Source organism: Geospiza fortis, unplaced genomic scaffold, assembly GCF_000277835.1.
Source record: "Geospiza fortis unplaced genomic scaffold, GeoFor_1.0 scaffold11, whole genome shotgun sequence".
Classification (NCBI taxonomy): domain Eukaryota; kingdom Metazoa; phylum Chordata; class Aves; order Passeriformes; family Thraupidae; genus Geospiza; species Geospiza fortis.
In genome coordinates, this window is record NW_005054304.1 from 16179644 (window position 1) to 16195694 (window position 16051).

Here is a 16051-nt window from a genome sequence, read left to right on the forward strand (position 1 = left end):
AAGTCTTGGACAATGATTGTTTCCTGCACCATAGCATCAGAATGTCTCATCTATGACTGTATTGTTTAGGCACCACATAAGCACGTAGTAAGTGATCATTTTTCCCCAGGAGGCTTCTGTCTGTGTCCAGACAAATGAAGGTGGAAGTGTGGGGACGTGGGAAAGAAAATAACCACCAAAACATTTTTTAATAGTGGGCATGAGTTTAAAATCAGTTTTGCAAGGAAGATGAATTCCTACATGGTTGGGACAAACAAACCTTATTTGTTACTGTAACTCCATGGATTAGAGTTACAAGTACTGCCTACTTAAAAGTAAAAATATGGACATGTCTTTCAGAGACTTAGTAGAACAAAATTGTATTCTAGACCTCAAAATGGCCATAGGATATTGGTTTTAATGACTTAATTAATTTCATAGCTTCCACCCTACAATTTGAGCCTTCTTCCGTTCTTGGGAACCATGCAATCCTTCAGGTGTGGATTGTGAGTAGGTACCTGACTCAGTGGTTGCCACCATGTTCTCTATATATGAAGCTATAACCTCTGCTAGGGCCCTTTTTTAACAGATCACCTTCCCCAGATGTCTCTGTTTGAGAGCCACTTCTGATATTTACCCAGGCAATGGAAGTGCTGGACCTTGCATCACGTCTGTCCAGCCAGTCGGCTCCTTCAGAGGCAGTGAGCACTTGATCACTCAAGCCTCCATCCAATAGGGAATGCAATCCCATGTGCTGTGTAATGTACCTAGGGAAATGCCAATGTTTGCATTTTCTCTTTTCTCTCTGGAAGTTCAGTGATTGGTTCTTCATAGGCTGTATGCAGCAAGGTGATAAATAATTTGTGTTGTTGATACCTGACTCAAATTCAGATTAGCACCTGAAGGTAGAAATGCATTCCTTTAAACCTAGCCCTAAAAGATGCCCCAGAGACTCACAACATTGCTGTCTCCAAATGGGGCAGAGAGCAGGCGCACTCCTCTATACCACTCAAGAAAACTTGCCATCTACTAATATTGCACCTCAGATTTCTTCATCTACAGTTAGCACTTTTTTTTTAATTAGCAGTGAAATATTTTGGTCTTTCTTCTCTTGGAGACAGGTCTGATTTTCACCCTCTTTCTTGTTTATTTACTTGTTAAAAATTCTCTTGTAGTGTTGAACAGTACCATAACCTCCTAAATTGGAAAAAGTTTGTAGCTCATAACCTGTAAGTGGACTAGCAGAGGATCTTAGGGAAATCTGCACCCATACAAAGTGTGTGTTTCTTTAGGCCACCCTAGACAAACTTTTCCACCCCTCTTGCTAAGTTATCCAAGTATTATTGAGAAGAAATATAGATGTGAAGCAGCAAGTGAAGCTCCAGAACTGGGGACACAGCAGTTGTTTTGTGAGGGTAATTCTTCAGAGGGAGTTGTTTGGGGAATTCTGGCAATTCATGTTTACCTGAAAGGCACTATTTCTTTTGCAGAGCCAACTTCTGAAAGTCCTAAAAGCAGTGCTGGAAACCAGACTCATACAGGGAGTAGTATCAGCTATTCTAGTGAGTATTCTTACTTAATTGTCCAGATTTTGAGTTTTCAGTTGATCAGTTTTGCTTTTGATGAGTGATTGGAGTAGCAGACAAATTAAACTGGCAGTTTTATTTCTAGCCTTACCAGACTTGGGCCCTATTACAAACCAAATTTAAATGCTGGTGATAAAACTCCTCTCAGAGAGAAACAGAGCTCAATAAGCTGACACTGCTCTCACTGTAGAGGAGCACAATTATTACCAAGTACTGATTCAAAGTGGTGAAATTGAAAAAGAAACCAAAAATAGTTATCCCCTGTGAGAGAAGACCTGAGAGAACATACAAAAAAAATGCTCATATACATGTTGTACTTATTATATTAATGTATTGTTGTGAATGTATAATATGAATATATTATTCATATTGTCATAGGAGAAAAGGTCTGGGAGGCAGTGTTCTGCAGACTCTTTAAGGACTTGATGTTTGCATGATGCATGCTACTTAATCTTTCATTTTAATATTTTGCATCTCTGGGGCAAGAGTGGTGCTGCAGCTTTGCTATTTCCAAGCCAGAGTACTGACTAAGCAAAGTATGTTTGATGTTTTCCCACTGTAAACTGTCTCCCTCTAGTTCCACGGATGCAAGGATGCATCTATATGAACATTAAATATTAATTGCATCAAGCGCCGTTGAATGCAGCCTCCCCCTGACACAGGGCTTAGGCCAGCAGGCAGGAGAGTGCCTGCTGAATTTGAATGTGGCCAGTTGCTGCCAGAGAAATGATAAAAAGGGAAAAGCTGGGCTTATATATTTCCCAGGGAAAGCTTCTCTTCATTACATAATTCTTTCCTTTTTTTGCTTCTTGGCTGGGAAACACCTGTCAGGAAATGACAGATGGTGGGAAATAATAAAAGGAAAGAAACGTTCTCATTTTAAAAGGAGATCTTGCATTTTCTATCCCTGGTTTTAAGTGCTGTGGGGAATGTTACTGAATTATGTAATTCCTTAGTGTCTTTCTGGGTGCACAATGTTAAAAGCAAAATAATCACTTCAGTTGCTGAATTTTAGACTGCTCTTTTTTTTTTTTTCAAAAAAAGAGGAAAAAATAAATTGCATGTTTAAAAAACTATTTCTGGAACACAACTTTCTCATAAAACCTTTGGAGGCCATCAGCACTGGGTTGAATGATGAGAGTTTTCATCAAAATTAAGGTGGGTCCAGTGGAACAGGTGCTGAAACCTTGTTCTTTTACTGAAAAATGGGTGAAACCAGTTCCACAGGGCAGCATGAGTGTCAGGGAAGGAGTAAGGGTGGGAGAAGGAACAAGTCTGTCTTCCCTCCACAAAGCATCCAAGTCTGAGGCTCAGTGGTTGCAGGAAGAATAGCAGGAGCAGTGGGTTATCCTCTCCGGAGAAATGGGTAATGTTTGGTGAAGTGGAGCTGGAGGTGCCTCTCACCTTAGTGTGTGCAAGTACCTATACACAGAGGGAATGTAAGTCAGAGGCAGCAGCCAAAATTATGTTCTCCCTCTTTTGCAGATGTTATCTTGCCAATTGTCATCACCCTGATAGTCATTACCCTCTCTGTCTTCTCACTGGTGGCTTTGTACAAAATGTGCCAGAAGAAAACTCCAGGTATTTGGTTTGCTTTCTCTGCAGGGGGAGGGAAACCAATGTCCTTTTTATTATTAAAAGATCTCTTTTGGATTACCTAACCATCACTGTTGTGGTAGTCTGATGGGAAAGCTTTTTGTGTTTTGTGTTTTGCCTGAAGTGGGAAACTAACACTTCATTTTCAAAAGCAGTAGGAAGACCAGAGTGAGCCAAAATGATTTTTCGAGAATAAATCATGCTGTAAAGCTTTTTTTTTCATGCTTTTGCAGCTACAAAGAGCTAACAAATGCTTCTGCTAACACAATCAAACAGATAGAAATGGACAGTGAAAACTAAATTTGCAGATATTCAACAAAATCACTTTATTTATTTTATTCTTTCTTCTAGATACAGGCAAAGAAATATCAGTGGGTTTTTTAAGGATCTATCTGATACATACATACACACACATACAGAAGCACATGATGCATGAGTAACATTTTCCAGTTACAGTAAAATGTGCATGGAGCAGAATCCATGAGCAAACTGTATTTTCAGAAATAGTCATTTTGACAGAGCAGCTAAAGTCAGTATCTGTTTCTCTGCTGTCCATTAAATACTTAAGATAATGGGTTATAGTTCCATCAAAGTCCATTTGCCAAATGTTTCAGGGTCGCCCAAGTAGGCCACAGGTAAGTGTAAATTTCCATTAAGTGAAAACCCAGATCTGATCCAGACTGTTTTTTCTGTCCCTGCGAGCTGGCATGAGTTAGGAGACCTGTGCAGAACTGTGAAATCACCAGGCCTTGGAAATACAAAATCACAACAGGGCGTTGAAGCTGTAAACCAAGACAAACAGTGTGTCACAACCAATTTAGCCAATGACATGGAAAAACAGACACAGATAAACAGAGGAAGGTGTGATCCTTACTAAGGAAATGATGGAATATTCAGAGTCAGGAGATAAAGACGTGAGATGAGGAACATTTCCTTACCAACCTCCCCTATGCACAAATGTCATCAGGCACTCTATTAGCAAACTCACTTGGAAGATAGAATAGATAGATTGAATCTGTAGTGCTTCCTGTGGGATTTGCCCAGGTCTATCCAGTGCACTTCCCCTGTGCTTGGTGCCATGGAGTTGGCTCCATGTCTCTGATGTAACCCCCTGGCCCCTTCCATCTGCCCACACTTGCACATAAGCATAAAATACATTCAGCATATGATTCATTTTGGAGACAAACCTGTTCCTCATCAATGGGGATGACAAACTGTTCCCAGACATCATGCCAGGCTGTACCCCCAGGGGGTACAGCCTCAGGAACACCCTTGTTCCCTCAGTCCCCTTACCCTGCATCTTTTAGCTCAGTTGTTGTGTACTTGAGAACCATGGCATGCTCACATCCTCTGTGCCAGCTACGAGGGATTTGGGAGCTGCAGGGAAAAATGTACTCTCCTGTTGTGCTCTTGGACAAGTCAAATATCATTCTCCCTGGTTTCCAAAAGTGCTGGTACAAGCAACATCAGTTCACTTCCACAGATGACCAGAAAATAACAATTACTGTTCAAGCTGGTTGATTGTGCTTATGAACTTAATGCAGTACTGCAAAATTACAACTGAGCCTTCTGCCAGCAACTGCAATAGTCATGTCTAAATGTTTGGTGCTTGAGTTCCAGCAATCAAAATGATACTAACTTTTTTTCTTCTTCCAGAGAGACAAGAGAATGGCGCTGAACAGTAGGTTGAATCCTTTTCATTGCTTTGAGATCTATCACAGGGCACTTGTAAATGTAGCAGATTTTGCATAGGATTTTCTTTGATCTTCCTCTGTTTAGATATTGTAGTCAGTTGCCACCCCAAAGAGAAATATCCTGTTAAAAGTGCTGCACTTGCAGTTATTGTAGACCTGTATGCATGATAAGCAGCTGTTTCAGCATGGATAGAAATGTGGTGCTTCTCAACTGTTTTGCAATTGATCCTTTTGAAGTGGATTAACGGCTTATGCTGTGCCACAGGACTCACTTGCCCAGTCTTTTTTCTTTTTTTTTCACCTTTTCCCCCATTTATCCCTCGCCTCTACCCCCACATCTTTTCCTACCCCACTTATTTTGTTCATGTTGTCTCTCTTTTTAATGTTCCCTTTTTATTCTGGATTATTTATATATATATTTCACTTGTTCCCCATTTTATCATGTTCCTCTGTCCCATCTTGTTCCCACTAGACCCACTAGAAATAGTAGTGGCTTAAGGAGTATAAAGAGAGGGAAACTAAGAAAGATCCATTAGAAGATACAAACTAAAGGCCATTGAGCCTGGCAGTGGCTGCTTGCATGACCAAAAGCAACGTTTAGGCTGCTGGTTTACTTGGTAGCACTGACTCCCTGGACATCTGAAGTGGTCCTTCTTTGCAACTCAACATGGCTAAAAGGTTTGCATTGACAGAAAAAATATTCCTCCTTTTCCCTCCTCTTCTATGAAGTCCTAGATTAAACCTGGATAATTAAACCTGATTTATTACATATTTTAAGAGAAAGGTATTTTCAGAGATGTTGGCATATGGTATTTTCTGCCACCTGACCCCGTGCAAAGCCCATTTAAGCCTTCCAGTTTAGACTGGAGTAGGTGCTGCCTCCTCGGGACCAAAATCTTAGAGTTTTGTTTGGACATGACCAACGTGTGCACTGACTGCTTAAATGTTTTCTGACTTCAACAGGGCCCAGTCAGATAAAGAAGGAGTCAAACTTCTTTCTGTGAAGACAACTTCTTCTGAGACTGGTGAGTGTTTCATTTCTGTGTATGTGTGTTTCCCTGTCTGAGCTCGAGAGGAGCAGTTTTTGGGATATCATTTCCAATAGCAAACCCATCTTCAGTTCCTGTCATGTAAAAGTCACTGCAAACAATTCTACAGAGCAAATCCCCAGACTGTGATCCTGTAGAGCTGATGTTCCATTGTACTGTGTGTGCTGTCAGCATTTGGGAGTGAGAAGTATGGAAAATATTTTAGGAAAATATTTTATTTAAATCATTGATGGTAAGTGATCTAGCTAGGGATGTTCAGGAATAACAGTGATCATGGCATTTATCAGCTAGATCTGTCTGTACAAGGAAGTTTGAAGACTGGTAATATCAGAACCACAGCATGTTCTGAGTTGGAAGGGGCCCTCAGGTGAACATAAGTGAATGGCCCATGTGAAGATCAAACCCACAACCTTGGTGTTATTATTACCATGCTCCAAGCAACTGAGCTAATATCCCAGGGATCAAAAGGTTTGGGAGCCAGTGCTGTATGTAATCAGGATTCTGTTGGAGTTGGTGTCAGCAGTGTTCAGTCAGCCCCATACTCAGTCACCCTTTGCATTCAAAATCCTGCTCTCATTGCAAATCCCTCTGTTCCTGTGCTTCAGGTTCTTACAAAATCTGTGGTAATAAAGCCTAAAGGAACAAAGGTTACTGATAACATACAAAAAAGAAAGAAAAATCTCAAAGCAAAGAGATGGATACAGTTATAGGTTCTGCAAAAAATGGAGAGGCACAAAATAAGACTGAGGCAGAACAGGATTCTGACTAAACAACCAAAACCCCTAAATCTCCCCTAAATGGTAGAGCTAGTCATGGTGAAACTTCACACCTTCACCCAATGCTTTCTCAGTCATGTAGGTCCCACCTCACCTGCAAAAGTCGTTCCAGAAAAGCTGTCTTACTTTCTAGTTTTTAGGTATAATACTCTTATTTTGTTTTTAAGCTTTTTGGCCATTTGTTTCTCCTACTGACATTTCTTAGTCTGACCGATAGCTGCTCTCTCCTTTTGTCCAAATCCTTGGGTAGTCCTCTGAAATACAGCCCTTCATCTGAACTATCCTCTGCTTGCTGGAGAGGCACAGTTTGGACTCTCCAGCCTTCTCTGCAACTCCCAGAAGCTTCTGTGCAATCCAAAACACCCACAGGGCATCTCTGGCAGCCCTTGCAGCAAACCAGAGTTGTGCAAGGTCCCCATGGCCTCTTGACACAGAGTTAGGGGTTAGAGGGAGGGAGGAAGGGCCTGTTCCATCACAAGATATGTCAGTTCTGTCCCACTGCTGCTGGGTAAAGGTAAACTACACTTTGGCTCTTTAGAGGCTGCACTTCAGAGCTTCATGATTTGGGAAATTATTTTTTTTTTTAAGAGAATGTCTCTGGGAATGGACTTTTAGCTTTATTTGGAGTATTGAGTTGTGCGTATGTTTTCATGAAGTTGCACTTTGTTTGTTTGTTTGGTTTTTTTTGAAAGCTGAATGAAGTTAGAAACTAATTAATGGACATTTTTTTGATTGATTCTGCCCTCATGCCATTTCAAAAACAAAGTGACTTAATTGACAGTAGCAGAATTGTTTGTGGTTTAAAGCAGGGTAAATGGGAAAAGACACAGTCTCAGTTTGGGTTTTTTTTTTTTCCTTTTTCCACAAGTTGAGCTCTGTTGTCTGTTAATCAGTTACTGGTTCACCAAATGTCTGAGCATCTTCCATCCAGAGGATGCTTGATATTCTTTTTTACTGAACTATGATGTGTGCATGCTATAATTAGAAGGTTTAAGTCATAACCACTTAGAAGACAAGATTCCTGCCCTCTTCTCATTAATACAATTCATATTTAAGCTAGCTGACATTTTCTCTTGAATTCTCTTATCATTATATGTTTAAAATTAAACATGCTTTCACTGAAATTGAAGTCCTGCTTTTGCCTAGGTTATTAGAGACACTTTTCTTCTTAAATTAAAAGCATTCTGACAGAGGAGTCTGTTTCTTCCAGAAATATTTGTCACTCATACGGGAATTTTAAATATGTTAGGATGCCTCCCCATTTGAATCAGATTTATTTGCTTTATTAAAAGCTCAGGCATAAAGGCAGATGCTTCTCATGGTACACAAGAACTGCCTGACTCTTGGGCCTTCTCACAACGACTGACAACAATTGCCCTGCATAAAACTTCTTTACAAGTGTTCTTCTTTTTCCTTGGTCCAGTTGTTTAGAAAGTGTATGTTGTGGCTGTCTCTGTACATACCAACAAAACTGCAAAAAGTAATGAGTAGAAAAGCTGAAATTAGAAAGATCTAAAGAGCAGCCTTAACTTCACAAGCAGGGCTACATCACCCCTCACTACCAATAGGCAGCTCCTCCCTAAGGTCAAGCATATCTACAAGGAAGTTCTGCTTTGATATGTATTCAAATTAAGTTTTATTAGAAGTAGACATTCTGTTTTTTTGCTTCATTTTTGATTTTCATTCCAAACAGAAGACTTTGAGATTGTATAATTTTGTAAAATATATGCAGGACAGCTAAGGACCTACAAACTGTTCAAGCCAGCAACATAGAAAGACCATGTGTCAGTGTTTTGCATAGATCTTGATCAAAGGTTGTGGTGAGTTTAATCTTGCCCTCTTTTATCTGTTTAAAAACCACGCTAGCTGCACATAGTTGAAAGAGATGTATGTGTCCAGGGGGCTGTTTATCCCATCTGCCTTGGACATCTATCTTGAGCTGGAATGGGCTGACCTGTAGGCAGTTCACTGACTCCTGAAGGATCCTATTTTAGGACTTCTAAAATTAAGTTGTGAATATGAAATGAAAGAAAAAGGAAAGACTCCTTTTTCAGAGGCACAGCTGAATTAAATTTAATCAAGAATATTATTTCAAATACCTACAATTAATGTGGAAGGATGCAGGAGAAGAGTAGTTTTCAATTAAGCCCGGACTAAAGTAATGTTTTTAATGGAGTAGTATCATCAAGAGAGCTAGGTAAAATGGAGCTTTAATATTGTCATTTTTTATAACTCTTCTTATAAAGATGGAATTGCTAATTGCCTTGAGCTCTAAGGCACAATTGGTGTAGAATGGGTGTAAAGTATAAAACCAGAGAAAACTAAACTAGACTCAGAACATTTTTCATGCATGTTTATCAGTGAACTGCAACACCTGATGCAAGATAAGTGCCTGTTCTTGCATCTTACTTGAAAACTCAGCTAGGATAAAAATGATCTCAAAAGTTTCACACTAATGTACAAATGCAGGACTTCTGGCAGCCCTTTCATGTTGATGGTACAGGCAAATTTAGGGTGGCTCCCCCTGGGGAGAATAAATGGTCTTTTACAATACAGCGTTCTAGGAAATCTACCTGCAAAAATATTTATTTGTGATTCAACACAGCCCTCAGAACTGCACACTTAGCTTGTCAGTGATAGTTATATTTCCTGAGAATATAAGATGTAGGGTTTTAATTTATGACTAAGAGATCAATACCATCAGCCATGAGGTTAAAGTATTGCCTGTCTTGAAAACAGACCTAACTTTTTCTGCAAGGGTTCTTGTGTATTACACTGAAGAACAGCAAAGGTATTGATCACCTTTTTATGACTCATGAAAAATGTTGAGGGATGAAAATTTCTCAGTTACAGAAAGGTTGGTCAATAGAAATTTGGGTAAGACTACTACAGACGGGTGTACGATGTGTGATAGAAGCATTGATATCCTATTTCAGAATTTTCTTGCATGGCCCTAGCCTGGAATAACTATTCTACAGCAGGTAAAATATGTGAAAGGCCTTTTTAGTAGAAGCACACCATTTCAATATTCAATGTAAAGTCTCATAGGGATGTGCAGGTGACATAATATCTCAGACATGTTAGGTATAATCCCAGCACCTAAGCATAAGCTGATCCAATAAAGCATGATTTATAACCAGACTGAGCTGTTTTGAGTTGAAAGGGTAGGATTTGACTTACTTGGCTTTTAGAGATATTGCCTGTTCTGCACTGAATTTGCTGAAAGGGGGTTAAATGTGTCAGAGCTGAGGTAGCTCAGATTTTGGTGAGGCACCTGAAATGGAAGGTGGCTGGAGAAGGATTTGTGGCACATGTCTGCATTAGGGCTTTCTGAGATACCCACTGTGGACAAAAAAAAAAGAAAATTCAAGTGTTGCTACTAAACAGAAATGGGAAAATGTATCAGGCAAAGATGGATATTTGGGAGACACCTAACCTGTTCCATTTGAAACCCCTTTAACATATTGCAATCACACTGGAGAAAGAGATCAGTTAATTCCTAGAGGTGCTCTCTGATGGCAGTGCAGTGCAAAGATAGCACGAACCAAGCAGGAAAATTTGCATTCTCCGTATGCTCCACATTTCTTCCAAAAGCTGCTGCTGTTCAACAGTAATGATGGCCTTAGAGCTGTTACCTGCTGCTTCAGCTGAATGTGCCTCAAGAGAACCTAGTGCAGGGCTAGGGCTTGGACATGGAAAATCCTGTGGTGTTCTGAAACAGTGTGGTCAGATGACAGTGTCTTCAACGCTGCTTTCCGTAACCCTGCATGTGCTGAGACTAATTGTTCTGCCTCACTCATCAAACCATAGATGTGGTTTTGGTACAATGGGACAAATCAGGAGCTGGTGCAGACCTTGTTTCCTGTTATGCTGAGTATATCTGAGCATGGGCCATGGCATTTAAGTAGGTAAGAAATCTTTGGGGTTTACCTCATTAGGGACACAACCCAGGGAAATTTACCCCTGTGAGGGAGCATGACCCCATAGTGGGCCATGAGGTTTCTTAACATGCATTGGGACTTTGACCTCTTTCTCATTATGTCTAGGATCTGTATGGATGTCTCTAGGAGCAGGTGAAGAATCTAAGTCACTAGATGAGTCACTCTGTCAATGGAAATCCCCTTCCCTCTTCCACTTCCTTGCAGGATAAGCAGTGTAGGTCAGTGAAGAGCAGTCTGCTGGCATGCTGTGTGCTTAGGACTGGTAAGAGCAGGTGCTCCTGCTAAAGTTATGATAGGGTTATGATATTGATTATTTCTGTTTCCTAGTCTGAGATGTAGTTTCAGGGTCTTATGTTTTTTCCCCTGCACATAGAACACCTAGAAGCTGCTTTATAAAAAAGGGTGTCCTCGCAACAAAGGAAGATACCAAGTACCTCCTTCCCTCTCCTTTCCTTTCCCATTTCCTGATACTCTATTTTTTAACCTTGTGTTGTATAATAGCCTGAAGTTCTGTTTCTTTCTTCACAGGAACTGTAGAATAAACTTTCTTAGCTTGTGGTTGGACTCTGTTTGTGTTTACTCACACCACAAAGTTCTGACTGCACACACTTCCAGCTGAAACTTTTGGACAAAAATGTTGTCAAAACCACAGTCAAACTGTAGTCAAAATAGCATATGTTTCCTTCTGTATTTCTAATTTGGTTTGTGAGCTGTGCATATTTTCAAGGGTTTTTTAAGCAGTCTCTTACATTCAGCCTGCTGAGGGTCAGGTGATGTTTTCCCCTGTGAAGCATTTGCTGACTTTCCAGCCTGCAGCTTTCTGAGATGCTCCTTGTGAGGGAGCCACCTCCTGCCCTTTGCTGCCCATTGAGCAGGAATTGCCTTTCTGTCCTTCACTTTAATGTTTCCACACACCCTCTCTCTGCCATGGTGGATTGTTCAGACCCTTCTATCATGCTGGCAGTGGTGAGGAGCAATTTGCAGGGAATTGTGAAGTGTGTATGGCGGGCGAGCTGCAGGACATTGTGGGTGCTGGACCCACTGGCCCACACCAAACACAGCCAGTGGTTCCCACTCAATGCTGCTCTCCAGCATCTTTCTTTTATTTCAGTCTGGTAAAAATAGACATTTTGATTCTTGTGTCTGCAGAGGTAGTTTTATACTTTTAAAAAAGATAGGCTTCTGCAATCAGATTTTATTAAAAGCTTGCTTTAATTCTTTGCTCCAAATCTGATTGCCACTTACAAGCAATTTCTCAGCAGCAGATATTACAGTGAAATAAGAGCACAACTAATTTCTTCTTTCAGACAATGTAATCTGAGATGCTGCACAACCTATTTTTTATATGAAAGACTGTTTTTACATCCTTTTTCTTCCAGCTTTCCCAATAATGTCAGAGGGCATTAACCAGGTCAAAGACTTTCTGTGCTCATAGTACTCAGTCTGTACTCTCTTTTATGTCATGGTGTTCTGCAGTGTATGTGTATTCTGAATAATATATTCAGATTCTGAATCAAATGTGGAGGGGCAAGAGGAGAGGGAAAATTGCAGTGAGATTATTACAATAACCTTCTACAACAGTAAGACAAAGTAATGTCTGTTTCAGAGCTTCAAAACTGATCTTATTGCAATCTGTAATTTCAGTTGATTGTACCCATTACTTATTCACATACACTGGCATCAGAATGCAACAGTAATGGTTGGAAATTAGTATATTTGTGAGTGAAAAATCAAAACAAATACTGCACAAGTGAAATTTTAATTAGGAAGAAAACACATTTTCACTGCAGCATTCTTTCTTTTCTGATTATCTTTCATCTTGGAAGAGCCCTCAGTAGCTGGGTACTAAGTCTACTTTCCATGAACTTTAAACAAATATGTTGAACAATGAGGATTTATGAGTACAATTTCTTTTTCTTGTCCATCTTCCTTGTCTTTATCCTTTTGAACCATGACTATGTTTTAGAGGAGGAAGTGTGCAGGGCATATTGGATCAGATCCAGTGCCTATGCTGCCAATTTCTTTGGGCGGATCAGTGTTACTGAGGCTGTGGCAGATGTGTTCAAAGGGTGCCACGTGTAGGCTGTGTGTATGAAAGACCAATGCTGTATTGTGCAAGTTGTTAGTGCACCATCTCCTTTAGTATTGAGGCTAAGGAACCATCTGTGGCAGTGTTTGAGGGTCCCCAGGATGAGGGAAGAGATGAGAATCTTGACTCTGTGTTTCAGAAGGCTGATTTATTATTTTATGATATTATATTGAAAGAAAATTACATACTAAAACTATATTAAAGAAAGAGAAAGGAGACATCAGAAAGCTAGAAAGGAATGCATAATAAAATCTTGTGTCTGACCAGAGAGTCCGACACAGCTGGACCATGATTGGTCATCAAGTAAAAACAATCCACATGGAACCAATCAAAGATGCACCTGTTGGTAAACCATCTCCAGACCACATTCCACAGCCATCAGATAGTTATTGTTTACATTTCTTTTCTGAGGCTTCTCAGTTTCTCAGGAGAAAAATCCTAGCAAAAGGATTTTCATAAAATATATCAGTGACAACCATCAGCTGAGCCAGCTGTACCTGCTGGAACCTTGGATCTCTGTAGCCTCAAATCCAGTCAAAAAGGATTTCTTAGAGGGTGAATCACAAGAGATAAAAGGAAGTGTGACAAACAGGAAAGGAGTCCAATAACATGTCCTACACCATAGTCTTCCAGCAGCATGTGGCTAGGAGACATCCTTAATCAGGCTAGTTATCCTTGGTGTTTCATAGTTTTCAATGGCTTTTAATTCCACAAATTTGTCTTGTCTGCTGTGGTATCTGCAGCCTCCTGCAGCAATAAACCTGCCAGTTTAACTGCAGATCTGTCTGTTATATGACAGTAATAGACTTAATGATGCTTATGTCTTGGTTTTTGCAATCCAATTTCAGACAAAAATCAACAAAAATCAACAAAAAGATGCAACACTGGAAGATGGCAAAGAGAATATAGGGTGTAAAGGCAGGCTTGGCATGTCACCTAAAACTTCCATGCCAGAATCCGATTTTTTCTGATTTTCCCTTTCATGAAAGGGGATAAAATCTTGCTATTTCAATGAGGATCAATTGGGCAAGCCTCAGGCCATATTCCTGCACTTCAGGTCATGCCATTGGCTTTCCTTGTTTTCATGTTATGTCAGGATTCTTTTCTTTTGAAATTTCAATTCTTCTGTTTCTCTTCTGTGTCTTTGTTTCCCTTTCTTTCCTGATTTTAGGGATTTCAAAGGGAATAATTTGGGCAAGTTTTGGTTCTTTTTCCTGCACCACATTTCATCTCAGTACAATGGGTTGTAGTCACTCCATTTCAGATTTTCTGAATTTTTCAATTTCATTTTTGATTGACCATATCTCCTTTCTGGAGTGTTTGTTCAACTCTGTCCTCTGATTTCAAGATTTCATTGCCTTTCCTGACAGGAAGAAATTCCTTTCAGGAAAGGCAATGAAATCTTACGATTTCAATTGGGCAAACTTTGGGCCATATTCCTGCACTTCAGGTCATCCCATTGGCTTTCCTTGCTTTCACGTTGTATCAGGGTTGGGTTTTTTTCTTTTGAAATTTTTAGTCTTCTGTTTCTCTTCAATTTCATTTTTGATTGACCATATCTCCTTTCCAGAGTGTTTGTTCAACTCTGTCCTCCAATTTCAAGATCTCATTCCCTTTTGGAAATGTATTGCCATAGCATCCATCAGATTGGCTCAACTAATACTTTATGCAAGATACTGAATACCTATATCGTGAGAAGCTGATGGTTCAAGTTTCTCCTGCTATCTTCTATCTCCTGGTGAATAATGCTAGAGTTTGCGTGTCATCCTTCCCTAAATGCATAATCCAGAATAAATAAGATCCCTGTTTTTTTGTTGCTGCACAACAACTGATGATGTTGTGCAGCAATTTTGCTCTTGTTGGTTTATTTTGTGGAACTATAGCCTTTCTCTTTCAATGATGGCCTCAGGTTGTGCCAAGGGAGTATAGATTGATATTAGGGAATATTTCTTCACAAAAAGGGCAGTTAAGCATTGGAACAGCATGTTTAGGACAGTGGTAAAGTCATCATTGCTGGAATTTTCAAAAAAAATGTGTGGATGTGGCACTTGAGGACAAGGTTTAGTGGTGAACATGGAGATGTTGCTGGGTTGACAGTTGGACTTGATGATCTTTTCCAAACTCAACAATTCTATGATCCTGTGACAGCCTTCAAGGCCTTGTAATGTATCTGGTGTGGCTGAGCACCTCCACTGCACCCTCAGTGCTGATTTTCTCAATCGGCAAAAAAATTCAGTGTGAAATTACTTCTTCAATCTACTAAAATGCCATCTGTTCTAACAAAATATGAAACACAAGTATTTGTTTTTCATTTCCCTTATGGGAAGCAAGGTTCAGTCCATTTGTTTTGGTGGGTGATGGTTTGGAGACAAGTTTGGGTCTTGGAATCCCAGTCTTGCAATCTATTTGTGTCAGTTAAGGCTGTTTTGAGATCAATATAAATGTTTTCTTACTTGCAGCTAACCTGAATGTTCTTGGTTTGCCCTTTGAGTTGCAACTGGGTATTTAGCAGAATATCAAACTGCCGAACCATTGAACTCCATACTTGGTTTGGACACTTCTCTGTGCAGTCTCCAGGTGTACTGCAGCCCTGTATCTAAACCCATCCACCACCCTTTTATCTTTTGAACAGAGAGCATCTGTGACCACTCCTTCTCTGGTGTATAGTCATTGTCTCCATCATTGAATTGTTGGCTGGCACTAACGATTACAGACCTTACCATGCAATTATCTTCAGGCACTTTTGCAAACATGGAGTAGCCATAACTTCCTTTTGTTTCCCAAGGCTTGCAGGCTCCTACCCTCTTGGAAATGCAGTGGCAAAGCAACATAGAACATCCCTGCCTGCATCCATCCCTCAGCAGACACTGCTATTGTAGCGGGCATTGCCCCAGGCAATAGCTGGGGCCAGTTCCCTGTTCCAGGGATAAGGGGTACAGTACCAGGACATCTGGATAGGGCGTGTGAGTGTCTGTGTGTTGCAGTCTCAGGCTCTGCAGAAAGGCAGAGTCACCCCTCTGGCCTGGCCACCGCTGTTGGCCGGTGCCTCTCAAGCACTCTGCCTTCTGCAGCCAGTGCTGCTCCCCCTCTCCATGCCCTGATCCATGGTCTACTGGCACAAATGGGATGTTATCCAGGGAGCTACCCTACTCTGGAGCCTGCCCTTAGATGTGTTATTTTCCTGGGGTGCTTCCATGTAAATCTGCTTGCAGAACAACCAGCTGGGAATGGAACTGATAACAAAGTACTGATATTTATTACTACTATTGGATTTTATCTTCTGCATTGCAATATATTTCTCAATTCATTTCTCTAATACCTTATTTTTTAAACAGTTTTGC

General features: G+C 40.4%; 1 protein-coding gene across 3 annotated transcripts in view; it reads left to right on the top strand.

Moving 5' to 3' along the window:
- Positions 1 to 16051, top strand: part of EMCN (endomucin) — a 53634-nt gene that overhangs the window by 33292 nt on the left and 4291 nt on the right. For all 3 annotated transcript variants that reach the window (XM_005418182.2, XM_031066515.1, XM_031066514.1), the window contains 4 exons: positions 1470 to 1541; positions 3051 to 3146; positions 4818 to 4842; positions 5819 to 5880. In XM_005418182.2, the coding sequence (XP_005418239.1) occupies positions 1470 to 1541; positions 3051 to 3146; positions 4818 to 4842; positions 5819 to 5880 (255 nt within the window). The remainder of the gene's footprint in view (positions 1 to 1469; positions 1542 to 3050; positions 3147 to 4817; positions 4843 to 5818; positions 5881 to 16051) is intronic.